We start from the raw sequence: 26,466 nt of genomic DNA, 5'->3' as shown, positions 1-26,466 counted from the left end.
ATCCACCCCCATTGACTTCCAAGAGTTGCTGAGGACTTTCGTATTTTTCCGCAGGCTGAGGCCCAGCAGAACAAGATGCCACAGTACAGTGATTCCTCTGGTGACGAGGAGGGATTGACCACACCTGGGAGAGTGACCTCCTTCAGAGGAGCAAAGATCACTCAGACATCTACCCAGACCCATACACAGGAGGCTAATGCCAAGATCAGGTTTAAATACACAAGAGGTACAGATTCTCAACTTCAATAGAATATGGATTATTTATAGAAACAAATTGTAGAAAATAAATTGTGAAATGTTTTTCATGTTACTTTTCCACCAATAGACTTAGTCCAGTTTCTAAGGTAAATAGTCTCTGTTTTCCAGGTGTGACGGTGTGGGACCGTGGGGAAATTGTGACTATCCTCAACAGAGACAATGAGGATAAGTTTCTAGTGAGGGACAGCAAAGGCAACGAACAGCTGGTGCCAAAGACGTACCTCACAGAGCTCCCATCATCTACAGTAAGCCTCACTATTAGCTGTCTCTGTGGCCTAGTAAAGAGCTTTATGGCACTTTACCCATTTGAATCATCGCAAGTACAATTGTGTGCCTACATTAACTCATTAACCGGCCCGCATAATCCCAGGTTGAGATCAACGATCTACACCCCTCAAATTCAAATCTGGACCTCAAAACCAGTTCCACTGTTTTTCCCCCTGTATTATTCCCCTCTAGTCAGGGACTGATTTAGACCTGGGACACCAGGTGTGTGAAATGAATTATCAGTTAGAACATAACACCAGCAGTACTCCGGACCCTGTAGGGTAAGATTTGAATACCCCTGGTCTACACAGTTTAAACTTCATCATTTTCCATTTTAAATAGAACACTCCCTCTACACCACCTCCATCCACCAATGGGGTTACTGAAAGCCCCACTAAGAGGGTGAACCGGGCACGTCGCAGACGTTCCATGCGCCGGGGGACCGCTGAGATCCAGTCCTCTTCGATTCCTGATCCACATTACCAGAGAGAAACCATAGAGAGTGCCCAGAGCAGTCTAGACCGGGACTTCAACAGCCTGCACAACCTGGCTAATGTGAGAAATAAGACCTGGGGTTTCAGATTCTCCTCTACATTTTTGGGGTGAAAAATGGTTTCCCATTGCATCACATAAGCAGTACAGCAATACAAATCATTACACTACATCATTACAAGTTATCTACGTTATAACGCTACATTTTGTTTTATGCTTTGACATTTTTGTGAAGACATATTTGATGATGTAGTGGCAGCGCCCAGTACAGAGAATAGGACCTAGAGTGATCATCCTGTAGCATACATGTAAGTTGTCACACACTGGCACCCAAATTGTGTATTTGTGTCTGATTTCTCCACCATACAGTCCAGGAGGAAAACTCTGGAGGAGACGGTTCGGTTGCACCGCTTCTACAACACCTGTGAGGAGTTTGAGTCCTGGATGGAGGACAAGGAGAACATCCTTAACACCTTCAGTCCTAACTCCGACAACGTGGGTGTGGTGCAGGCCAAATATGAGGTAATAAACCAGCCTCATCACTGAGATTATTCCGTAGCAATTTATTTGAAGGCCACCTACATAAGGACTACATAACACATTCATAACACACACAACAAAATAATTAGCAGTACATCAGCGTTTGTCTCTAGTGCTATTATTTACTTGATATAAGAGTTGGAACTCCCCTTCTCATGAACTCCCCATGTTCCAGAACTTTCTGACCGAGCTGGCAAGTGGGAAGGGCCAGCTCGATGACATCACCAGACTGGGGGAGGAGCTAGTGAAGAGCAGACACAGTAAACACAGAGAGATACAGGCCAAGCAAGGACAAGTCACACGCAGGTAGGTGGACTTGCAGAAAACTATTTTGTAATAGTATTACTGACATCTACTAAGAATAACATGATCAACACAGTTTTTCAGATTAGATAGTTCTTGATTGTCTGTTGTTCACAGAAATGTTTATTGCGTACAGAAAATGCACTGCGTTTTACTGAGACGCACACACAATGTTTAATCATTGAAGAGAGCTGTCCATGTTGTTATTGTTGTTGTTGCTAGGTGGGAGCGCATGCAGAAGCTGAAGGATGAGAAGGGCCATGAGCTGCTGAGCACGGCGGATGTGCAATCCTTCCTCCAGAGCTGTGAGGAGGCCCGTGCCCAGCTCATGGAGCAGTTCACCCAGCTGGACACTGTGGACAGTGTGGGTACTACCTCCACAGCCCTGGACACTGAGGAGAGGGCCCAGGCTCAGGCACAAAGAGACATACAGGCCCTGGAGAGGAAGATATCATACCTCAAGAGTGTGGCTAAAATGTAAGGCACAATTGTAAACCTCTATATGTGTCAGACAACCACCACTAGTCCAATACTTTATACTGTTACTGTTGATGGTTTTCAGTGTAATGTCAGTTAGTTATTCATCCATCCATTCATTCATGTTCTACATATGTGTGTGAACCAGGAAGCAGGACTGCAGCCCAGCAGAGGCCGCAGCCATCATGGAGGAGGTGCGGGGCCTGGAGGCTCTGCTGGAGCAGGTGAAGGGCCAGGCATCAGAGAGACAGAGGCTTCTGGAGGAGGCCAAGCGGCTGCAGCTGTTTCAGCAGGAGACCAGGGACCTGCTGCTGTGGGCCGGGGCCGCCCAGGACCGCCTACTGGAGGACGACACAGCCTCGGACGTGACCTCCGCTCAGACCCTCCTGAATGACAACCAGGATCTGAGGATAGAGATCGACGCGCAAAGGGAGAGGTGAAACAGAATTTTGGGTTCTTTCCTTTCTGGAAAATTGACTTATGTTTATAATAATATGCTATGTGCTGCATGCTGGGACATGGAGTTTTCTGATGATGTATTCAGTGCAACTATTTCTCAGGTAAGCAGTGTTTCTAAAGTAATTTAGTAGGAGAAGGATAGTTTGTGATGAGACAATAGGAAAGCATACACAGTGTTTTTTTTGTACTGTCCTTTATTTAGTTTCCTACAGACATATTCATGAGTCATGACTTTGGGAAAACATACAGTGCCTTGAAAAAGTATTCAGCCGGCCACAAGTTCTTCTTCAAGTAGTCCCCCAGACACAAAACCCCATAAAGAAAATAGTAAACAATAAAATAATACAAATAAAAAACTGAAATGTCATCATTTTATAAGTATTCATCCCCCTGGCTCAGTACTTGGTTGAACCACCTCTGGCAGTTATTAAATCTCTTTGAGTTTCCCTCCCCCCATCCGAAGTTGGGTTGTCATCCCAGTGACCGGCAGACCACCCCTGCCCCCCCCGGATTCCAGGGCCCCTGAGAGACCCATATTTTGAAAAGAGCACACAGAACAGAAGCAGATCAACCGCCAAAAGCATTTCCAACGCCCTCACCTCGATTTGTTTTATATATAGTTATCAAAACACACAGAACCAGTCAAAAGTTTGGACGCATACTCATTCAAGTTTGTTTTAATAAAAAAATTAAAAATACAAATGTAACTCTTTTCTACATTGTAGAATAATAGGGAATACATCAAAACTATGAAATAACACATATGGAATCATGTAGTAACCAAAAACGTGTTAAACAAATCCGTGTTAAGCCACCCTTTGCCTTGATGACAGCTTTGCACACTCTTGGAATTCTCTCAACCAGCTTCACCTGGAATGCTTTCCCAACAGTCTTGGAGGAGTTCCCACATATGCTGAATACTTGTTGGCTGCTTTTCCTTCACTCTGTGGTCCAAACCATCTCAATTGGGTTGAGGTCGAGTGATTGTGGAGTCCAGGTCATCTGATGCAGCACTCCATCACTCTCCTTCTTGGTCAAATAGCCCTTACACAGCCTGGAGGTGTGTTGGATCATTGTCCTGTTGAAAAATAAATGATAGTCCCACTAAGTGCAAACCAGATGGGATGGCATATATCGCTGCAGAATGCTGTGGTAGCCATGCTGGTTAAGTGTGCCATGAATTCTAAATGAATCACTGACAGTGTCACCAGCAAAGCACCCCCACAACATCACACCTCCTCCATGCTTCATGGTGGGAACAAAGACACACCGGTTGGAACCCAAAATCTCAAATTTGGACTCATCAGACCAAAGGACAGATTTCCACCGGTCTAATGTACATTGCTCGTGTTACTTGGCCCAAGCAAGTCTCTTCTTATTATTGGTGTCCATCTGAGGTGCAGTTAACTCTAATGAACTTATCCTCTGCAGCAGAGGTAACTCTGGGTCTTCCTTTCCTGTAGTGATCCTCACGAGAGCCAGTTTCATCATAGTGCTCAATGGTTTTTCAAATCGAATTGTATTTGTAACATGCACCGAATACAACAGTGAAATGCTTACTTACAAGCCTTTATACAACAATGCTTTAAGTTAGAGCCAGTTTGCGCTCTTCTGTGAAGGGAGTAGTACACAGCGCTGTACGAGATCTTCAGTTTCTTGGCCATTTCTCGCATGGAATAGCCTTCATTTCTCAGAACAAGAATAGACTGACAAGTTTCAGAAGAAAGTTCTTTGTTTCCAATGTCAAGTCCTAGCTGATGGAGCTCAGGTACAACCCCTTCCCCTGAAACACACACATGCTCTTCCCCCGTTGTGACCATTTTCCCAAGTATCTCTGAGCAGTCAGACCTTTGATCATTCCATGCCACCAGGGCCACAATACTTTTCCCACTCTCTGATTATCTGAGTGTGACCCCCTTCCTATGGGTTACTGCAGGCAGTGTTGCCAGCACTGCCACTACCTGGGTGGGAGCACCCCACCGGAATCCCCACCGGCTTGGTACAAGGTCATCAAGGTTCTCATTAGCAGCTTTGAGAAAATCCTTGTATGTTATGCTCACCCATCAGGGGGCTTTGCCAGGCAGACTCAGAATCTTGAAGGGGCGGTGCTGCTTTAGTAGGTCTCTGATCGCATTTATCTTTCTGTTTTGGCTGCCTATCGGCTACTTGCAGTAGGCCCATAAAACAGATTAGGACTTCTCCTTAGTGTGAGGGTCGTTCAGATCGGTGTCTAGGGTATAGGGTTGGAGACTGTTCCATCATGATAGGACAATAAATAAATTAACTATATTTAGAATTTATTTCAAAATGTATATCCCATATCTGCACAAAATTGAAAGCTCTCTCTTATAACCCCTGCTTTCAGACACACACAAGTCTCTTAACTTTGCACACAGTGATGGAGCACTGTGTTTTGGATCATTGTCATGTTGAAAGACCAACTTCTTCTGCAGTTTGATTGTTGTGGTAGAGGGGCGCAGGTTTTTATCTAGTATGTCTCTGTATTGTGCGCCATTCATCCTCCCATCACTCCTGACAATATTGCCAGTCCCTGCTGCTGAAAAGCATCCCAATAACATGACGCTTCCACCACCATACTTTACGGTGGGGATGGTGTTACCTGGCTGGTGTGCAGTGTTTGACTTGTGCCACACATACCGCTTAGTGTTCGTGAAAGTCTCTACCATACTTTGGGACCATACAGAGAGAGCCGTATTTATCCTCACAGATTCATTTAAAGCAGGTGGTCCACTAATTTCTTACACATGTGGAGTCCATCAACAAATTGTGTGACTTGTTGTGTTAATATATTACACCTGAGCAAATTTAGACTTGCAATTACAAAGGGTAAGAATACCTTTTTACTCTGATCATTTCTGTTTTTCATTTTTAATACATTGTTGAAAGTTTTGGAATTTTTCTTTTGATTTGACATGGTGCTCTGGGCTTTGTCTGAGACAACAAAACATGGTAAAAGTGTTGGAGGGTGAATATGTTTTTAAGGCACTGTATGTGTGACACATTTTTTTTTTGTTGTAAATGTCACTGTAATGTACTTGTGTTCGTCTAACTAAAAGGGTGAAAGACATGGAGAAACTTGGAAAGTCTCTTGAGGAACAATCGAGGGGAAACCGAGGTGTGAAGGACGTCCAGCAGACGCTGGGAAAACTGAGCCAGGAGTGGACCAAGCTGGACAAACTCTGGGGCAGTAGGAACAGGAGGCTGGAACAGGGGGTGGAGCTACAGAAGCTGAATCAGGAGGCTGATCGTATCGAGGCAGCCCTGTCTGGGCATGAGGCCAGGCTGAAGGTCAAAGACCTGGGGGTAAGATAAAATAGACTGTACACTGTTATACAATTAATGGGAATATAATAATAAGCCTTATGGGTATGTGGCGATGGATGTGTCTTTGTGTATGTATGTGTGTTTGTTCAGGTAAGACCACTTCTGTTCTCATCCAGTGTGTTTGTCTCTCCCTCTCTGTGCTCAGGACTCTGTAGACAATGTCCACAGTCTGTTGGGCAGACAGGAGGAACTGGAGGGCCTACTGAATTCTCTGGACCAACAGATCAGCCTCTTCCAAGACAAGAGCAAGGAACTCGTCAACAAACGACACTTTGCTGCCAAACAGTAAGGCTTATGTTGATGACCAGTTTGGAGACATTTCCCCCAAATGTATAGGAAATGTGTAGCAGTGAACAATGTATTGTTCAAATTATTTTAAAAAACATTGAAATAATCAAATCATTTTTTTTAATGACTTTTTAGAATACAGGAGAGGTCACAGAATATTCAAGAGCGCAATAAGAAGCTTGGAGAGAGCTGCAAGCGAAGACGGACCCTCCTGCTTGATTCACATAAGTATCAGGTACACTTGATATAGAAACCCACATTCTGTGTACCTTTTACAATGGCAGTTAAGCGCTTGAACATTTCTCATGTGTTTGTCATCAGGAGTTCCAGAGAGATGCTGAAGAAATGCTCATGTGGATGGAGGAGAAGTCCAAGATAGCTGAAGACGAGTCGTACCGGGACCCTACCAACATCCTCCGCAAGCTGAAGAGACATGAAGCAGCTGAGAAAGAGATGCAAGCTAACCAAGTGTGGCTAGACAGACTCACACAGGTATCACAGGGCTTTCGCCATCCTATCTTTTCTATACCTAATGGCTCATAATGACACCTTCTCTCATCTTCGCCATGAATCGTGGCAAAACTACAACAACAAAAAAAGCACTTATGGAGAAGAAAAAAAAGTCTGTTCACTGTTTGTTGCTCCCACTTCTTAATAATGCTATTGGTGATACAGATGCAAAGTTTCAACCAACATGATAGAAAACTTGACAAACGTTCAGTAAAACTGGACCACTAAAACCAGTTGGGGGAGGAGATGCTTGTGGATGAGCACTACCAGAGCCAAAGCTTTAGGATGAAGGCCTCCTACTGTACTGTACTGTTAAATATTGTACGGTAAGCCTAGTCGCTTTCCATTCGTTTGGGGAGAAAATGCTACTGTTACTGTACTGCTATATTGTACTGTAAGTTAACCTGTTGTCTGGTTCCATCAGTTGGGAGAGGAGATGCTGTCGGAGGAGCACTACGAGAGCCAGAACATCAGGAGAAAGTCGACCCAGGTTAACAGTCGCTGGGTCAGGCTCCAGGGGAAGATGACTGAGAGAGGAGACAAGCTGAGACAGGCTGGGCAGCAGGAGCAGCTCATGGAGCTACTGCAGGTAACACACTAACAACCTCTACACTACCTACCTGGATCTAGTTTGGCTATCGATTTGTGGGTAAGAATGCTGTAGATAAATGTGGGTAGCACGCTTCATTTTACGGTACCTTTTCCACTGGTATAAAATAAATAGGTCAATCATAGGTTATTATTAGGATGTTATTACTATTTTACAAAGTAATTTTTCAGTATATACCTAGTTATTTCTTGACCATAAATTGAAATGTGTTGATGATGCTTATGATGCCGATCATAATTTGGTCTCGTCCACCAGCCAGCTCTCTCGCTCTCTGTCTATATGAGCTAGCAATTGAACCTGAGGACGGGGTAAATTGTAATCACATTGTTCCCAGGATGCCAAGCTGAAGATCGAGGCCATCCAGAGGATGTTGCAGAATGCAGCCAAAGGTCACGACCTTCGCTCCAGCCGCCAGCTCTTGAAGGAGCACCAGCAGCTAGAGGCAGAGGCCCAGGAACTGGCTGACAAGATTATCACCATCGTGACCCGGGCCAAGCACCTTGCCACTAACCACTTTGACTCCCAGAGGATCCTTCAGGAGACAGATACGTACATGAAGCTGTAAGTAGTAAGGACCGATTAATGTGATCTGTAATTAGTAGCAGTAAAGCAATCCACGGATCGATCCATTGATTGATCCAATTGATTGATCCATTGATTTATGCATTGAATTAGCTAACCTAGTTCTCTATCTAGGGCCCAGAGTTTTTCCGGTTCAGGTAACATGGTCAGAAAAAACATCTATCTCCTATTCATAATCCGTGTGGATATTTTTGAGACATCATCTCTGTATGCAGGTTCAAGTCGCTGCAGAAGCCTCTGGATTGTCGCAGGGCCCAGCTGGAGGCGTCCGTGGCTCTGTTTGGCTTCTATCACGATGTAGACATAGAACTCTCCTGGATAACTGAACACTACCCATCCACTGGCTCCACCAACTATGACAAGTCCCTGGCAGGGGCTATCAACCTCATGCAGAAACACAAGGTATCAGTCTGGTAACAAGAAAATAATGAGAAAGTTTGATTTACATTTTATTTTATGTCTAGTCATTTTTGTCTCTCTTATCCAGAGTGACTCTCATCCAGTATTTTTGGTTAGTTTGTTTCCTGCCCAGGGTGGACAGATGTAAATGAGTTAAAGCTGGTGCAATATATGTGTTGTGCATAGTCCCTGACAAAAATCAAATGTGTGTTCTGTGATCAGGAGCTGCAGGCAGAAGTGAACGCCCACCGTAAACACTTGAACCGGGTCCTGGAGAAGGGGCAGAGCTTGGAGAAGTCCAGCCAATATGATGGAGAGGAAGTCCAGCAGAGGAATACACACCTGGCCACAGAGTGGGAGGAGCTAGAGGCAGCCTGTGACAAGAGGGCCATCCACCTGAACAGGGCCATCACTAGAGAACAGGTAGGGCTAACAGGAAAGCATAATCCTGATTGTGATGGATCCAAAGCATTCCAGCCGGTGTCTATTCCACAAGTTACCACCGACTAAATCTGTGACGTTAAAATACCTATTTACTCTGTTGCATCTGACGGTGCAATCCACTGTCTCATCAGGCCAGCCAAGTCAATTTATAATCACGATCTCCACTATAAAAAGCATCTAGACATTATCTCACATTTCTTTTAGACTGTACCTCTGAAGGACAATAATCATTATACCTCATCACTGTCTTTTTTGCTCCTAGATCTTGCTTGACTGTGCGGAGCTGGAAACCCGTCTTTCTGAGACTCTAGCTTTGGTCAGCACTGATGAGTACGGCAAGAACGATCTAGCCACCCAGAGCCTTATCAAGCAACATCAGGTACTGTAACCCCATTCTCCTGTTCTCTTGTGTTTGACTGGCTGTATTCAAACTATACGTCACTGTCAACAGTTCTGTTGTTTGGATATAGTTGTTATGGATAAAGCCATCTGCTGAATGGTCATAGTATGCTGTGATAATCAGAGGAGTTGGTTAAAGCATCTACAGATCTAGGGACCACTGTCTAATGCATCTGCACGGTGAGGAGCATGGTGTCTAATGCATCTGCACTGTGAGGAGCATGGTGTCTAATGCAGCTGCACGGTGAGGAGCATGGTGTCTAATGCAGCTGCACTGTGATGAGCATGGTGTCTAATGCATCTGCACTGTGAGGAGCATGGTGTCTAATGCAGCTGCACTGTGAGGAGCATGGTGTCTAATGCATATGCACTGTGAGGAGCATGGTGTCTAATGCAGCTGCACTGTGAGGAGCATGGTGTCTAATGCAGCTGCACTGTGAGGAGCATGGTGTCTAATGCAGCTGCACGATGAGGAGCATGGTGTCTAATGCATCTGCACTGTGAGGAGCATGGTGTCTAATGCAGCTGCACTGTGAGGAGCATGGTGTTAATGCATCTGCACTGTGAGGAGCATGGTGTCTAATGCATCTGCACGGTGAGGAGCATGGTGTCTAATGCATCTGCACGGTGAGGAGGAGCATGGTGTCTAATGCAGCTGCACTGTGAGGAACATGGTGTCTAATGCAGCTGCACTGTGAGGAGCATGGTGTCTAATGCATCTGCACGGTGAGGAGCATGGTGTCTAATGCATCTGCACGGTGAGGAGCATGGTGTCTAATGAAGCTGCACTGTGAGGAACATGGTGTCTAATGCAGCTGCACTGTGAGGAGCATGGTGTCTAATGCAGCTGCACTGTGAGGAGCATGGTGTCTAATGCAGCTGCACTGTGAGGAGCATGGTGTCTAATACAGCTGCACTGTGAGGAGCATGGTGTCTAATGCAACTGCACGGTGAGGAGCATGGTGTCTAATGCAGCTGCACGGTGAGGAGCATGGTGTCTAATGCAGCTGCACGGTGAGGAGCATGGTGTCTAATGCAGCTGCACTGTGAGGAGCATGGTGTCTAATGCAGCTGCACCTTGAGGAGCATGGTGTCTAATGCAGCTGCACTGTGAGGAGCATGGTGTCTAATGCAGCTGCACTGTGAGGAGCATGGTGTCTAATGCAGCTGCACTGTGAGGAGCATGGTGTCTAATGCAGCTGCACGATGAGGAGCATGGTGTCTAATGCAGCTGCACGATGAGGAGCATGGTGTCTAATGCAGTTGCACGATGAGGAGCATGGATTGTGTAATGCTGCTGTCTCTGTTGTGTGTACTGCAGGCAGTGGAGGGGCAGATGGAGGTGCTGAAGGCCCAGGTGGAGGAGCTGGGGGATAGTGTGGCGTCAGCCGTCCATGAGTGGAACCTGGAAGAGGTCAACAGACCATACAGCCGCATCAGCAGTCAGATGAGCCAGCTGCAACACCAAGCCCAAGTCAGGTGAGCTCAAGCAATCAAACACATGACATTTGATACAAAGATGCCATGAGATCATGGTTTAATGCCCCCCCCCCCCCCCCCCCCAAACAACAGGCACCACGAGGAGACATATGTTATGGTTGAGTGTCTTGTGTGTAACAGAGGAGTTGTCTACCTTCTCTTAGGGGCCAAAAGCTGAGGGAGGCTCTCCACCTCCATGAGTTCAGACGGGAGTCTTCAGAGCTGGACGACTGGATCACACAGCAGAGACAGATAGCCTCCTCTGAGGACTACGGAAATGACTATGAACATGTAGTGGTGAGAAATACCATCTACCACTACTGTATATACAGTATATATTTGCACAGATCTCCAAAATGTTCAGTTGGAAAATATCATCCAGATTGTGAGCGTGACTAATGCCTATTTCTTCCAAAATGTGGCATTTGTCATTGAAAACAAAATTTCAACTAATGTTCTTGATTTCCCATGATAGCTACTGAATGGTAAATTTGAGGCCTTCCTGAAGAATTTGGACGTGGGTTTTGATAGGATGCGGAGCTGCAAAGAGCTTGCTGATAGTCTCATTCAACATAAGCACCCTCAAGCTTCCACCATCAGGGATACACAACATCAGCTCAGGTATGGGCACCTAATCGATACTCTTTATTGCTCACACTACCAGTCCACTGTATAAATTAACAATGCATGTATCCACATTCAAATGATGAAATACAATTCAAATCTGGTTGAAATGACATCATTACATGCTTCTTAACTTGTTGCAATGATGATGTCATTTCAAGCAGCTATGTCTACTGGGATGAAAGTCATGTTAAAGAGATCTTACCTGAGGACCTGAGTCGGTTGTTTTTGTCTTGTTTCCCTCCTGTTTGATAGATTGTCATGGAAGGAACTGCAGGACTTGGCCAAAGACCGCAAAGACCGTTTACTCAAAGCCGAGGAGTGTCACAAGTTTTACAGAGATCTCACCGATGCCTTAGGACATATTGAGGTACAGTTTAAGCATAAATAAATATATTTTGGATGAATTAGAAATTGTCTTGAAAGTAGGGCTCGTGAGCGGCGCAGTGGTCTAAGGCACTGCATCTCAGTGCTAGAGGCGTCACTACAGACACCCTGGTTCGAATCCAGGCTGCATCACAACCGGCCGTGATTGGTAGTCCCATAGGGCGGTGCACAAATAGCCCAGCGTCGTCCGGGTTTGGCCGGTGTAGGCCGTTATTGTAAATAAGAATTTGTTCTTAACTGACTTGTCTAGTTAAATAAAGGTTCAATCAAATAAATACTCTACCGTTCAAAAATGTAGGGTCACTTAGAAATGTCAATGTTTTCCATGAAAACATGAGTTCCAAATTAATAGGAAATATCGTCAAGACATTGACATGGTTATAAATAATGATTTTTAATTGAAATAATAATTGTGTCCTTCAAACTTTGCTTTCGTCAAAGAATCCTCCGCTTGCAGCAATTAAATCCTTGCAGACCTTTTGTTGTCAATTTGTTGTGGTAATCTGAAGAGATTTCACCCCATGCTTCCTGAAGCACCTCCCACAAGTTGGATTGGCTTGATGGACACTTCTTACCATACGGTCAAGCTGCTCCCACAACAGCTCAATAGGGTTGAGATCCGGTGACTGTGCTGGCCACTCCATTATAGACAGAATACCAGCTGACTGCTTCTTCCCTAAATAGTTGCATAGTTTGGAGCTGTGCTTTGGGTCATTGTCCTGTTGTAGGAGGAAATTGGCTCCAACTGAGCGCCGTCCACAGGGTATGGCATGGCTTTGCAAAATGGAGTGGTAGCCTTCCTTCTTCAAGATCCCTTTTACCCTGTACAAATCTCCCACTTTACCACCATCAAAGCACCCACAGACCATCACATTGCCTCCACCATGCTTGACAGATGGCGTCAAGCACTCCTCCAGCGTCTTTTCATTTTTTCTGCGTCTCGCGAATATTCTTCTTTGTGATCTGAACACCTCAAACTTAGATTTGTCTGTCCATAGAACTTTTTTCCAATCTTCCTGTGTCTGTGTTCTTTTGCCCATCTTAATCTTTTCTTTGAAATTGGCTGAGATATGGCTTTTTTCTCGCATGGAATAGTCTTCGTTTCTCAGAACAAGAATAGACTGATGAGTTTCAGGAGAAAGTTCTTTGTTTCTGGCCATTTTGAGCCTGTAATCGAACCCGCAAATGCTGATGCTCCAGATACTCAACTGGTCTAAATAAGGCCAGTTTTATTGCTTCTTTAATCAGGATAACAGTTTTCAGCTGTGCTAACATAATAGCAAAAGGGTTTTCTAATGATCACTTAGCCTTTTAAAATGATAAACTTAGATTAGCTAACACAACGTGCCATTGGAACACAGGAGTGATGGTTGCTGATAATGGGCCTCTACGCCTATGTAGATATTCCATAAATAAATGTGCCAATTCCAGCTACAATAGTCATTTACAACATTAACAATGTCTACACTGTATTTCTGATCAATTTAATGGACAAAAATTGTTTTTCTTTCAAAAACAAGGACATTTCTAAGTGACCCCAAACTTTTGAACGGTAGTGTATAATAGCTCAGTGCCTTGCTGAGAGGCTCAGTGTTGCTCAGAGTACATATAGAGTTCATCTCTGTGTAAAATTATCAGTCTTGACCTACAATGTTTACTGTGCTCCTTATCCGTGTGGTGTCAGGGCGTCAACTTAATTTAAGGCACTGATCTGACTCAGACAAACAATCAGCTGTGTAATGCTCACTGAAAGAACACCGTGTCATTTAAGTGTGAGGGTAAAATTGAATGATGTGTAATGCAAATAAAAGTCACTACTGCTTAGCAAATGCATGCTGATAAATTATTATTGAGTTTGTGTGATTCATGCTCTGTCTGTGTCCTCTCTCTCTCTCCATCCATCCATCCACCCCCCACCCCCCTCTCTCGCTCTCTCTCCAACCACCACAGGAGAGGTACAAGAGCATTCCTGATGACATCGCCAGGGACCTGCGAGGGGTGCTTTTGCAGCTTCGTAAACACGAGGCTCTAGTCCACGTGCTAGCAGGGAACGAGCAGCAGGTACTGAACACAACACATCAATAGTTTACCCACAACTGTTGTGAACAAATGTTCTTATTGACTCGCTTTAACAACAATACAATCAATGATAATCCGTTCACCCAGAATTCCGATTTGTTTTTGCCCTGTATTATACTATAGATTGTATAAAACTGTCACTTACTCTTCCATTTTCTTGATCTAACGATTGAGCTAGGGCTTTCTAAGCTGTTCTTTGAGGATATTTCACTCAGTGGTTACTGTAATGGAGGTGGTTTTGTGAGCCACGCTTGTATGATAAGTAACCTTGCCTTAGACTTGCCCAGCGGGCTAACACAATCTTGTGGCGCACAGGTCACTCAAATTACCATCCAGGCCAGTTGTGGGGGTTGCCTGCATGTCTTCATTGTCCATTTATGAATCTTCCTGTCATATGGGTTGTTCTTAGCTCCAGGAGTTGCTGGATATGGCAGACTCCACCCTGGACCTGTGCTCCCCAGAGATGAGGGTTCTCCTGCAGGATCAACAACAGAAGGTGGTGGAGCATTGGGAGAAGCTGCGCCTCCACATGGACCAGAGGGAGGGAGACCTCAAACGGGCACGCCAGCGCTACCTCTTCCTCAACACGGTAACAGACTCTATAATAACCATTAGAGACACCATTTCCATTTGCAAACTCTCTCTCTGAGCCTTTACCAGGACTAATAAGCATTGTCAATGGCGATTCTACATTGAACGTACTTTTTAGTCCAGGGTAGACTTCATTTGAGTCTAGGAAATCAGCATTAAGAGTTTCCTAGTTCTTGTCACACTGATTGATTTGGATATTACATGATGTATGTATTGCATGTTGGTTTTAACGTCAATCTATTTTGGTGTTCTAGGTCCAGGACTATGCTCTGTGGTGTGCCCAGGTGCTGAATGTGATGACAGCGGAGGAGTCTATTAGAGACGTGGCCACCTGTGACCTGCACCTGGCCCAGCACCAGCAGCTGTGGGCTGAGATCGTGGCCCGGGAGGAGACCTACGACCAGGCAGTGGCCATGGGGCAGGAGCTGCAGGTGCAGGACAGACACAACGCAAGAGAGGTATTCAATTTAAGAGATCTTTATTGCCACAGAAACACAATTCAGCTGCAGCAGAATTACACACATTGAATACACACCCTGTATGAGCATATACACAGTCTGTATTCCTGTAAATGTCTCAATGTTTTCTGTGAAAATATTGTCTACTGTCCCAGCATTCTGAGGCTTGAATACATACAAGATGAGAGAGTTGGTTTTACATAAATGGTACCTAAATAAGCTGGCAATGTGTGGTGTCTTCCTCCTACCAGGTCCAGGATAAGCTGAGTGGTCTAAAGGAGGAGAGGGACTCACTTCATGGCCACTGGGAGAGGAAACAGAGAGGCCTGGAGGGGACCCACCTGGAACAAGTCTTCTACAGGGACACAGAGAGCATGGAGAAGATCACCAACTCCCAAGAGGTCAGAGGTCAAAGCTGGTCAATCAAAGAATATATGCTCTGTTTCAAGACTCACATTGTCAGTGCAAGCTCCTCTGACGGTGCAATTACATCCATTATGAAGCAAAACACATGTTCTCCTATGCTACAGTACATGTTCATATTTTGAATGCCCCCAACTTCTTGTTTTTCCTTCCAGATCCTTCTGAAGAACAGTGATCTGGGGACGTCAGTTGATGAGACAGAGGGACTCATAAAACGCCATGAAGCCTTTGAGAAACTCCTCAGCACTCAGGAGGACAAGGTCTGAATTCAAGCCTCCGCTGTCCATCTTTATGAAGGGCACTATCCTATTGTCCTTAACTCTGAAAGCGCCAACATCATTTTAGCTTACAAACACCAACTGGGATCATTTTTGATAATTAGTAATGATTTCAAAGAGATACAATTGGTAATCATTTCAGAGAGATACTGTCTGTCAAGCAGTATCCCCCAAATAAGCATTGGATTTTTTTATTACACCTTTATGGTCAAAATGTGATGTATCAAAATAGACACGTTTGTATGTTTTCATGATTTGAACAGATATTTTGATTAATTTCATCCATGGCCACTTGATATGAACATTTGTCTGTTATTCATTCAAAGTGTTGTTTCTGTGGTACTAGGAGGCTGGAAAAGGTGGCGATTGAGCTAATCTGACATACCTGTACGACGTAAAATGGCAACTGATATTGGCTATATAGGTAATATAGGTGCCGGTGCCATCACACTTTTAACTCTACCTTTGGAACATTATGGGCTATCAACTCTGTTCCAATTGCATCTGAAAGATGATAACCACAACTTGGTTATGTAGATTGTGTTATAGTGGCTGCTACGCTCCTGAGGGGCCAAATCTGGGGTTGCTCCATATCTTTAAACGCAGCATGCAACAATTTCAACGATTTTACTGAGTTACAGTTCATATAAGGAAATCAGTCAATTGAAATAAATGAATTAGGCCCTAATCTATGGATTTCATGTGACTGGGCAGGGGCACAGCCATGGGTGGGCCTAGGCCCACCGACTGGGAAGCCAGCCAATCAGAATGAGTTTTTCCTCACAACAGGGCTTTATTACAGACAGAAATACTCCTCAGTGGCATTGTGTAATGTGACTAAACTGTACATTTTAGAGTGGCCTTTTATTGTCCCCATCACAAGGTGCACCTGTGTAATGATCATGCTGTTTAATCAGCTTCTTGATATGCCACACCTGTCAGGTGGATGGATGATCTTGACAAAGGAGAAATGTTAAGTAACAGGGATGTAAACAAATTTGTGCACAACATTTGAGAGAAATAAACTTTTTGTGTACATTTCTGGGATCTTTCAGGTCATGAAACATGGGACCAACACTTTACATGTTACGTTTGTGCCAAATTTGGTTTACAAAGTTTACTATTGAGTCAACATTTTCAGGTTTGCCACACACCACTAGTATACAAAAGACAAGATTATTTTTAATTCCTCCATATTAACACAGAAATCATGGTAAAAAAAAATGTCGGTAACTAGTTGCTTGACAAAGTCCTAAAATGTCAGTAGGATAAAAAATAAACAAAAATTATAAAAAGACATGGTTGATTAAATTTTTACATTTAATCATCAATGATATAACATACACTGTCAAGTGTTCTGTGTATGTGTCTCTGTTCAACCACATCACTGTCATTGCTCTTTAGATATCATTGCTGAAGGACCTTGCTGAGAGACTGAAGAAGGAAGACTTCAGTCGTGAGAAAGCCGGCCACATCCACAGCAAGTTGAAGGCCCTCCTGGAGAGGCGAAGCAGGATTAAGGGACTGTCAATCAAACGCAGAGAGGAGTTGGCCATCTCCAGGCTGCTCTGCATCTTCAACCGCAATGCTGCCGAGGTACAGTACCCCACATCACCTGTGGTCAGACATGGGTTCCAATCCAGGGACCAGGGTTCCGGGCCAGAAGCACGCTTTTGACTACACTTACAGTTTTGCTTTGGTACTGCAGTTTAACTGATGTCTGGCCCAGAAAGACAATTCCGGTAGACGTCGACATGGAAAAGTCAAATTTGAACATTTCTAAGACGACACTTTAGTCATCACCTTTGAGTACAAACTATCCATTGACGTGCTTAGCACGCTCTGACAGAGTTCCCAGAGCATGTTCGAGTGATACTGCTGTCTGTCCAGTGTGCACTGAGTGCTAGTGTGCACTGAGAAAGAAAGAAAGATGTAAAGAACCACGAAACGGTGTATGCGGTGTATGTATGTGAGTAGATTACGTTGAAAACTACGGTCGGCCATCTTGGAAGCAGTCTAGTTCTTTTATTCATCAATGATTCAAATACTATTTGTTTTCTTTCAACTACTTTCACCCGTTGAGCCTGGCTGACCTGGAGTGCCAGATGGGCTTGGACTTCGAGACTAGTCCTTTAGTTCCCTTGCACCAGAAAAGCTCAATCAAGTGTAGATGGAGTATTTTATAGACAAATAATTATGGAAAATAATGACTATTTGAACCAAGGTCTGCCTGTGGTAGATGAAGTGATGTTGTGATGTTGTCTGTCTTTGGCCCAGGCTGAGGAGTGGGTGTCGGAGCGTATGCAGAAGATGCAGGAGGACTCCAAGGTGGACCTGAGCAACCTGCAGACCAAGATGAAGCTGCTCCAAAAACATCAAGTCTTTGAGGCAGAGATTCTCGCCCACAGCAGAATCATTGACTCAGTGCAGCTGGTATGAGCTGTTATTAAACTACACTGAGGAGGGTCTTTTGTCAGCGATAACTACAGTACATAGTTCAGAAACACTTCATCCTTATAATCCTTTACAACTTCTTATAAGGATGTAGGAGCCTTTATAATGTCTCATAATAAGTCATAATATGTCATAGAGATTCATGTATCAATGTTTGAGCTGACTCAAACTGACCCCTGTGCTGGCCTAGGCTGGTGAGGAGCTGGTGTCTCTGCATCACCCTAAGTCCCAGGAGGTTCGTCGTAGTGTTGCAGCTCTGGAGAAACACTGGGAGGAGCTGAAGCTGGCGGTGGCCGCCAGGGGGAAGGTTCTAGAAGACAACAGAGACTTCTTGGAGTTTCTGCAGAAGGTGGACCAGGTGGAGGTCTGGATCAGACAGAAGGTAAGAACGGACTAGAACAATTGATGAAGTCCTAGAAGAGCTATGAAAAGAAGTCCCTGCACACTTGAATCAGATGCAAGTTTCAGTGTTAAATGTGTTAAGCTTCAGTCAACAACAATCTTTTTTTGTCAGAGCACACCACTTAGAAAAGCAATGTATGAAGGAACTTTCAAGAGGAGGCAGTATGGAAATGTGAGACTTTTTAGATGAGAATGCAACCACAAAACGTTGGATTCCAAGAAGAATGCAGGAGCTACCACGATACCAGTAGTTGTCAGCATGTCTCGCATATTGATAATATAAAAAAAACAAACATGGAAATCATTATTTTTTTACATAGATTTGTTATGTGTTTTCTGTTATTTTTCAGGAGGTGATGATAAACATAGGGGATGTTGGCACAGACTATGAGCATGGGCTCCAACTGCTGAAGAAACTGAATGAGTTTAGAGGGTCAGGCTCTGGGGTGAGTTTGTTTCGGAATTTTACAGTAATTTACAGTACTGACATTTTCCATCGCTGCTGGACTTGGAACTTTGGGTGAGTTTAGTGACACTTATCAAGAAGGAGAATTGGAAAATTGAATTGAGTGCGTTTTATTTCAGGAAGTCACAGTGGACGATGCTCACATCAAGGCCATCAACAGCCTGGCTGCTCGGCTGGAGAGGCAGAACAGTGACGAACTGGCCACAGTGAAACAGCGCAGACAGCAGCTTAATGACAGGTGACACCCAACCTACTGGGAAAATTTGTTGATGATGATGATGACTGTGGTGATGTTTGTCCTTCAAGAGGAAAACTATTTCTACCGCTCACAGGTTCCATTGCCTTTATTCAACCAGAAAAGTTGTAATGTGCTGTACACATACTGTAGTGTAATTATATATTTGTTGGACCTGCTCTAACACCTTTTCTTTTCACCACACCTTCCATCAGATGGAGTAAGTTCCATGGCAACCTGAGCAGCTATAAGAAGAAGCTGGAGGCAGCGCTGGTGATCCACTCTCTCATCAGAGAACTGGATGAAGTCCGGGAGAGAGCCAATGAGAAGGTTGGAATGGCTTCATCTTAACCCTTCTCTATAAAACCTACTTAATATTAAGTCTCTTACTGTAACTTACTGTAACAGATGTCATATGAAGATATCACAGATCTCAGTTTCAGAGTACAGTATTTGAGTATACACCTGTCATGATATTTTCTAAAGTAATTTCTCTGTAATTAATATTACCTGATTAAACTAATCATGTAAATGTAATTAACTAGAATGTCGAGGCACAACGGAAGAATGTTTATAGAGCTGTTGTCTTCCGAATAAACTCTTAAAGACCTGGTAATATTTTATATCAATAGCAGTCAATTATTATTATTCTTTATTTTTCACACCTTTTTTCTCCCCAATTGGTAGTAGTTACAGTCTTGTCTCATCGCTGCAACTCCCGAATGGACTCGGGAGAGGCGAAGGTCGAGAGCCATGCGTCCTCTGAAACACAACCCAACTAAGCCGAACTACTTCTTGACACAATGCCCATCCAACCCGGAAGCCAGCCGCACCAATGTGTCGGAGGAAACACCGTACACCTGGCAACCGTGTCAGCGTGCACTGCGCCCGGCCTGCCATAGGAGTTGCTAGTGCGTGATAAGACAAGGATATCCCTGCCGGCCAAACCCTCCCTAACCCGGATGACACTGGGCCAATTGTGCACTGCCGCCTGGGCTCGAACCCAGAATCTCTGGTGGCACAACGCCACTCGGGAGGCCCAATCAATCACCTTATTCAGTCTCATCTGAACGTCGTAAAATTCTTGGTTATCTTCAAGAACCCTGGCTAACAAGTTGAATAAGCAATAAAAAATTGGTTTAATTATTTATTTACTAAATACCTAAATAATCACACAGAATTGCATATACATAGGATGGATCATACATTGATTACTAATTATGTCATACAAGAAAACGTCCCTAGTGGATGGAACCGATATGACAGCTGGTTACACAAAGAAAAGGGGTTGAGTTTGAATTAAAGCGCGGGAAGACTGAGGGATTGGGTCTCTATCGGACCTTATGAAGCTATGCTATCGTAAATACAGAATCTTATGCATTCTAAATAACCGCTCATTTTGGAAAAGGAAAATGTAAGAAATATTTACTCTTAGCTGTGCTTCGATAGATTGGTTGTAGATGGAAGGCTGGGTTGCCCAGCAGAGATCCCTCTTGTCCTTTGAAGAATATGTTGTGTGGTAGAACGGATACGTTGTAGTATCCTGTCTTTCTGAAGAGATTGTCCGTTCTTTCCTAGCCCACGTTTACAGCTGCTGCTGCTAACTTGACATCTAGGATGTATCACTTCTTTAGTGAATAAGAGTTCAAAGTTCATACCAAGTTGCCATACTTAAGCCAACTATAAGCTCATGCTATATTCTGGCTGGTATAGTCTAAATTCATCCTTCCAGCGTGTTGATCGCCACCTCCACGTTGAAATTCGCCCTTTTAAACGTGTGGACATCAGTCCTCACTTCACCGGGAACACAATGTTAATTTCGTTAGGTTGTAGTCGTTCAACCATTTGCAACCAGAGTTCACACTGAGGTTGGCTTAGTTCTGTAGTTGGTATTAGCCCTTTTAAATGTATGGACAGCAGTCCTCACGTCATCGGGTTCACAAGGTTGGCTTTTCCTCAACAGGCTTTTGTAGTGGTGGAGAGAAGGGCATGTTTCATAGTTTACAACCAATGTCTGTTCACATGGTCGGGGCCACTGAGTTGAGCATAGTTCACTTATGAAAACAATTCTCTCATTTAGATGCTAAAATTACATTTCATCTTTTCACAAATAGCTTCATATTTAAACATTTAAATTGCACAATAGTTCCATGTGAATCTGATAGAATGTGTAGACTTTCCAAGATACAGTTTATGTCATCCTATCATCAGTAATAATGTCTCAGACTTCAACTAATCTGGCATCATATTCTTTAAGTACCAACGGATATTTTCAACTGGTTGGATTACCGAAATATGGTTCCGTTCTCCACCCTTTTGATGTTACCAGACTCTCTCTATGTTAGCTTTTCCAAAAGTCAAGTCTGTAGAGTAGAGAGAGGAAAGGGGGAAAGGTATTTATGGGGGTCATAAACCTCACCAACAAGGCAACGTCATGACACACCCTTGTTGTCTTGACAGTGTGTCCACATCATATTATATTTAATTCCTATCTGCTGGGATTCCTATTGTAGATGCATCTGCTGCAAGGCCAGGACTGTGGCTGGGATGTGGAGAGTGTGGAGAATCTGATACGACGCCACGAGGAGACTGAACGCGAGGCTGGAGTCATACAAGAAAGAGGCAAGGTAAGAAGAAGCCACAACATGGCCCGATATACTGTAATACGTTTTACAGTGAAACAGAAAAATATAGTTGAATTGAATCGAATATTTGAAAGACCAACTAATTGCATCCTGGTCTTGTGTTGATTTGCCAGGCACTGGAAAAGGACACCGCTGACCGCCTAAAAGCTCAGTCTGTGATGGCCGACAAACTGAGCAAAAAGCAGAAAGAGGTCAAAACCGGCCTTGTGAAGCTGGAGAAGGACATTAAACTCAGGTGTGTTGCAAATAATAACTGAAATATCCTGAAAATATGTACTCTTTCCCAACGTGATACACTACACGACCAAAAGTATGTGGACACCTGCCCGTCGAACATCTCATTCCAAAATCATGGGCATTAATATGGAGTTGGTTCCCCTTTGGCTGCTATAACAGCCTCCACTCTGCTGGGAAGGCTTTCCACTAGATGTTGGAACATTGCTGTGAGGACTTGTTTCCATTCAGCCACAAGCATTAGTGAGGTCGGGCACTGATGTGGGAGATTAGGCATGGCTCGCAGTTGGCGTTCCAATTCATCCCAAAGGTCTTCGATGGGGTTGAGGTCAGGGCTCTGTGCAGGCCAATCAAGTTCTTCCACAATGATCTCACAAAGTTGTAAGCTCAGAATCGTCTAGAATGTCATTGTATGCTGTAGCGTTAAGATTTCCCTTCACTGCAACCTAGCCCGAACCATGAAAAACAGTCCCAGACAATTATTTCTCGTCCACCAAACTTTACATTTGGCACTATGCATTGGGGCAGGTAGCGTTCTCCTGGCGTCTGCCAAACCCAGATTAGACCGTGGGACTGTCAGATGGTGAAGCGTGATTCATCACTCCAGAGAACACGTTTCCATTGCTCTATTCCAATGGAGGCGAGCTTTACACCACTCCAGCAGAAGCTTGGCATCAACTTACAGTTTACCGGGGCAGATCTAGCAGGGCAGAAATTTCACAAACTGACTTGTTGGAAAGGTGGCATCCTGTGACGGTACCATGTTGAAAGTCAATGAGCTCTTCTATAAGGCCATTCTACTGCCAATGTTTGTCTATGGAGATTGCATGGCTGTGTGCCTTATTTTATATACCCGTCAGCAACGTGTGTGGCTGAAATAGCCAAATCCTCTAATTTGAAGGGCTGTCCACATACGTATGTGTATATATAGTGTACTTTGATCTTGCAAAAATGACACAATGGAATCATTATTCAAGTCATTATGACAGTATATATGTGTGTGCTCTGTTAGGACACCATCTACTTCCATTTGTATTATTATGGGGTATGGGGAAGCAGCAGAGAGACTTATAGGAAGTGATGTTACAGGAAGGAGAGGCTGCAGGAAGCTCACCAGCTGCAGCTGTTCAAGGCTAACCAGCGCCTCCTACTGGACTGGACCCTGAAGCAGAGCTCTGAAATGGGAGAGAAAGGCCTGCCTAAGAGCAAGAACGAGGCAGAGCGATTCATAGTAGAACATCAAGACTGGAAGGTGACGACGGATTATGATATTCAAGTTATCTTGGCTCTCTTTCTAGGTCTCCTTGCTCTTTATCTTTCTAGGTCTCCTTGCTCTTTATCTTTCTAGGTCTCCTTGCTCTTTATCTTTCTAGGTCTCCTTGCTCTTTATCTTTCTAGGTCTCCTTGCTCTTTATCTTTCTAGGTCTCCTTGCTCTTTATCTTTCTAGGTCTCCTTGCTCTTTATCTTTCTAGGTCTCCTTGCTCTTTATCTTTCTAGGTCTCACTAGAAAAGGAGGTTTACAAATATTTTAACCTCCCATAAGACCCATTTTTAAATTGCAAACGTATGTTTCCGGAAGAGATTAAATGTGTTAATGTGTTCTAGACTGAGATTGATGCACGGGGGGAGCGTATCGACTCTGTCAGAGACTTTGGCCTGAGTCTGGTAAAGTCTGGACACAGCTCATCATCAGAGATCAATAAGTCTCTGACCAAGCTGGAAGAGGCCAAGATGGGTCTGAGCCAGACCTGGCAGAACAGGAAGAAGACTCTGGATCAGGCTCTAGGCCTACAGGTAACGCTAACTTAGAGACATTTGTACAATTTATGTTGTGAATGTAGCTCATCGAACATTAGGCATGTTTTCCTGCTTATTTATTGCTTATTGGCAGTAAACGCACCTAATAAAATAAGGGTAAAATACATTTAAATAAGTTACATAAATCTTGTTTTCATTTCAGATTTTCCTTGGCTACATGGAGCAGAGTGAGAGCTGGTTGAGCAACAAGGAGGCCTTTCTGGCCAATGAAGACCTTGGGGTAGGAACTCAAATGTATTTGCTCATAAATGATGTGTGAACTATTTTTCTAGGCTTTTTTAAAGGACTTATGAAGGCTGCATCAGATGTGTTGTTTAAATTGTGACATTGATTATTGCAGAGTTCTCTATCTGATGTGGAGACCCTCCAGAGAAAGCAAGCCCTGTTTGAGAACACTCTGGATGCTCAGATGGAGCAGGTGGAAGGAGTGGAGCGGTTCGCCCAACAGCTGATCCAGCAGAAACACTTTGACTCGGACAATATCAAGTGCAAGAGCGAGTCTGTGCTGCTCAGGTAGACGCCAACAATGAACTATGAGCCAAATATTTCCCTGTTTTCAAAGACTGCCCATATACAAAGATATTGTTTGGTGTATGCAATGATTTCTTCTGCCTTTGTTTGCTATACCTGACTCAAAAAACATGCCTCTCTCCAGAAAAGGAAAACTGTTGGAAATGAGTAAGGTTCGCCGGAAGGCTCTTGAAGAATCTCTACAACTCCAGAAGTTCCTGGGTAGCAGCTATGAGGTATGAGAAGTTGGGTCTGCTTGATGAGTCCACTTTAACCAACTCAATGTTAGTGTGGGTCTATGAGGTTGGTATGCAAGACTAAAACATAAGTATACCCCTGAGTCAATACTTTGTAGAAGCACCTTTGGCGGCAATTACAGCTTTGAGTCGTCTTGGGTATTTCTCTATCAGCTTTGCACTTCTGGATTTGGGGATTTTCTTGCATTCTTCCCTGCAGATTTTCTCAAGTTCTGTTAAATTAGATGGGGAGTGGCAGTGAACAGCAATCTTCAAGTCTTTCCACAGATTTTCAGTGGGATTCCAGTCTGGGCTTTGGCTGGGCCACTCAAGGATTTTCACATTCATGTTCTGAAGCCATCCTGGTGTTGCTTTGGCTGTAAGCTTGGGGTCATTGTCCTGTTGGAACGTAAATCTTCGTCCCAGTCTAAGGTTATTTGCATTATGAAGTAGGTTCTCATCAAGGATTTGCCTGTATTTGCCTCCTTTCATTATTCCCTCTATTCTTTCCAGTCTCTCAGTCCCTGCCACTGAAAAGCATCCCCATAGCATGATGTTCCCACCACCATGCTTTACGGTAGGGATGGTGTTAAATGGGTGATGAGCTGTGCCTGGTTCTCCAGACATAGCACTTTGCATTCATGCCAAAACTTTTTGTCTCATCAGACCACTAAACCTTTTGCCTTATGATTTCAGTCTTTCACGTCTTTTTCCAAACTCCGGGCGTGCTGTTGTGCCTTTTTCTCAGGAGTGGCTTCTGTCTGGCCTCTCCCATAAAGTCCAGATTGGTGATGTGCTGTAGAGACTGTTGTCCTGGCAGTTTCTCCCATCTCAGCCAAGGAACTCTGCAGTTCTGTCAGTGTGTTCATTGGGTTCTTGATCATCTCCTTGACCAAGGTCTTTTTTGCCCGGTTGCTCAGTTTGGTTGGACGGCTAGCTCAAGGCAGAGTATGGGTAGTTCAATATTTTTTCAATTTCCCAATGATGGAGACCACTGTGGTCTTGGAAACTTTAAACACTCTAGAAATTGTTTTATACCCTTCCCCAGATATATGCCTCATCATATTTCTATCTCGGAGATCTACGGACAGGCCCTTGGACTTCATAGTATATTTTCAGCTCTGACATGTTCTGTCAACTGTGGGACCTTATATAGACAGTTGTGTGTCTTTCTAAATCATGTCCAAACAGTTGAATGGGCCACAGGTTGACTCCAATCAAGTTGTAGTGGCATGGATTATCAAAGAAAATTGGATGCTTCCTGAGCTTAATTTGGAGGTTCATAGCATCGAGTGTGTGAATACTTATGTAAATGAGATATTTCTGTGTTTCATTTTCACTTTGTCATTATGGGGTATTGTGTGCAGATGGGTGAGAACTAATCTATTTAATCAATTCTGAATTTAGGCTGTAACACAAAATGTGGAATAAGTCAAGGGGTATGAATGCTTTCTGAAGGCACTGTAAGTAATGTGTAGTACCATGAACCTGTAAAGTAATGTGTGATAACTGGAACCTGAAGGTGTGCTCGTGGCTCAATGAGAGGAATGCAGTGGCCCTGGATGAAAGCTGGAGAGACCCCATCAACCTCCAGGCCAAACTGCTGAAACACCAGAGCTTTGAGGCCGAGATCTTAGCGAACCGTAACCGAGTTGACACTCTTACTAAGGTATGTGTGAAGAAGTGCTTTCAGTGCACATTAATCACAGAGTAGTATCTCAGTACTTTCCTATGGCTTATGACAGCTCTATACACCTTAAGATAGAATAGCAT

The 26,466-nt window shown here is 43.9% G+C and overlaps 1 protein-coding gene across 1 annotated transcript in view; it reads left to right on the top strand.

The window, feature by feature from the left end:
* Positions 1 to 26,466, top strand: part of LOC139375062 (spectrin, beta, non-erythrocytic 5) — a 57,566-nt gene that overhangs the window by 20,742 nt on the left and 10,358 nt on the right. Inside the window, exons 13-51 of the mRNA XM_071116463.1 lie at positions 55 to 226; positions 367 to 503; positions 868 to 1,080; positions 1,387 to 1,539; positions 1,733 to 1,863; positions 2,083 to 2,337; positions 2,486 to 2,773; positions 5,874 to 6,120; positions 6,287 to 6,426; positions 6,565 to 6,664; positions 6,751 to 6,921; positions 7,364 to 7,528; positions 7,884 to 8,110; positions 8,347 to 8,533; positions 8,753 to 8,953; positions 9,237 to 9,353; positions 10,695 to 10,852; positions 11,017 to 11,149; positions 11,328 to 11,473; positions 11,732 to 11,846; positions 13,814 to 13,924; positions 14,352 to 14,531; positions 14,788 to 14,991; positions 15,243 to 15,392; positions 15,570 to 15,674; positions 17,097 to 17,288; positions 17,970 to 18,125; positions 18,337 to 18,528; positions 18,899 to 18,994; positions 19,134 to 19,252; positions 19,465 to 19,579; positions 21,763 to 21,876; positions 22,008 to 22,129; positions 23,218 to 23,380; positions 23,735 to 23,923; positions 24,090 to 24,167; positions 24,288 to 24,460; positions 24,603 to 24,693; positions 26,216 to 26,362. Of these exons, the coding sequence (XP_070972564.1) occupies positions 55 to 226; positions 367 to 503; positions 868 to 1,080; positions 1,387 to 1,539; positions 1,733 to 1,863; positions 2,083 to 2,337; positions 2,486 to 2,773; positions 5,874 to 6,120; positions 6,287 to 6,426; positions 6,565 to 6,664; positions 6,751 to 6,921; positions 7,364 to 7,528; positions 7,884 to 8,110; positions 8,347 to 8,533; positions 8,753 to 8,953; positions 9,237 to 9,353; positions 10,695 to 10,852; positions 11,017 to 11,149; positions 11,328 to 11,473; positions 11,732 to 11,846; positions 13,814 to 13,924; positions 14,352 to 14,531; positions 14,788 to 14,991; positions 15,243 to 15,392; positions 15,570 to 15,674; positions 17,097 to 17,288; positions 17,970 to 18,125; positions 18,337 to 18,528; positions 18,899 to 18,994; positions 19,134 to 19,252; positions 19,465 to 19,579; positions 21,763 to 21,876; positions 22,008 to 22,129; positions 23,218 to 23,380; positions 23,735 to 23,923; positions 24,090 to 24,167; positions 24,288 to 24,460; positions 24,603 to 24,693; positions 26,216 to 26,362 (6,153 nt within the window). The remainder of the gene's footprint in view (positions 1 to 54; positions 227 to 366; positions 504 to 867; positions 1,081 to 1,386; positions 1,540 to 1,732; positions 1,864 to 2,082; positions 2,338 to 2,485; positions 2,774 to 5,873; positions 6,121 to 6,286; positions 6,427 to 6,564; positions 6,665 to 6,750; positions 6,922 to 7,363; positions 7,529 to 7,883; positions 8,111 to 8,346; positions 8,534 to 8,752; positions 8,954 to 9,236; positions 9,354 to 10,694; positions 10,853 to 11,016; positions 11,150 to 11,327; positions 11,474 to 11,731; positions 11,847 to 13,813; positions 13,925 to 14,351; positions 14,532 to 14,787; positions 14,992 to 15,242; positions 15,393 to 15,569; positions 15,675 to 17,096; positions 17,289 to 17,969; positions 18,126 to 18,336; positions 18,529 to 18,898; positions 18,995 to 19,133; positions 19,253 to 19,464; positions 19,580 to 21,762; positions 21,877 to 22,007; positions 22,130 to 23,217; positions 23,381 to 23,734; positions 23,924 to 24,089; positions 24,168 to 24,287; positions 24,461 to 24,602; positions 24,694 to 26,215; positions 26,363 to 26,466) is intronic.

This window comes from Oncorhynchus clarkii, chromosome 19 (assembly GCF_045791955.1).
Source record: "Oncorhynchus clarkii lewisi isolate Uvic-CL-2024 chromosome 19, UVic_Ocla_1.0, whole genome shotgun sequence".
NCBI lineage: Eukaryota > Metazoa > Chordata > Actinopteri > Salmoniformes > Salmonidae > Oncorhynchus > Oncorhynchus clarkii.
Note: the sequence above shows the minus strand (reverse complement) of the source record. Positions and strands in the feature narration are given on the sequence as shown.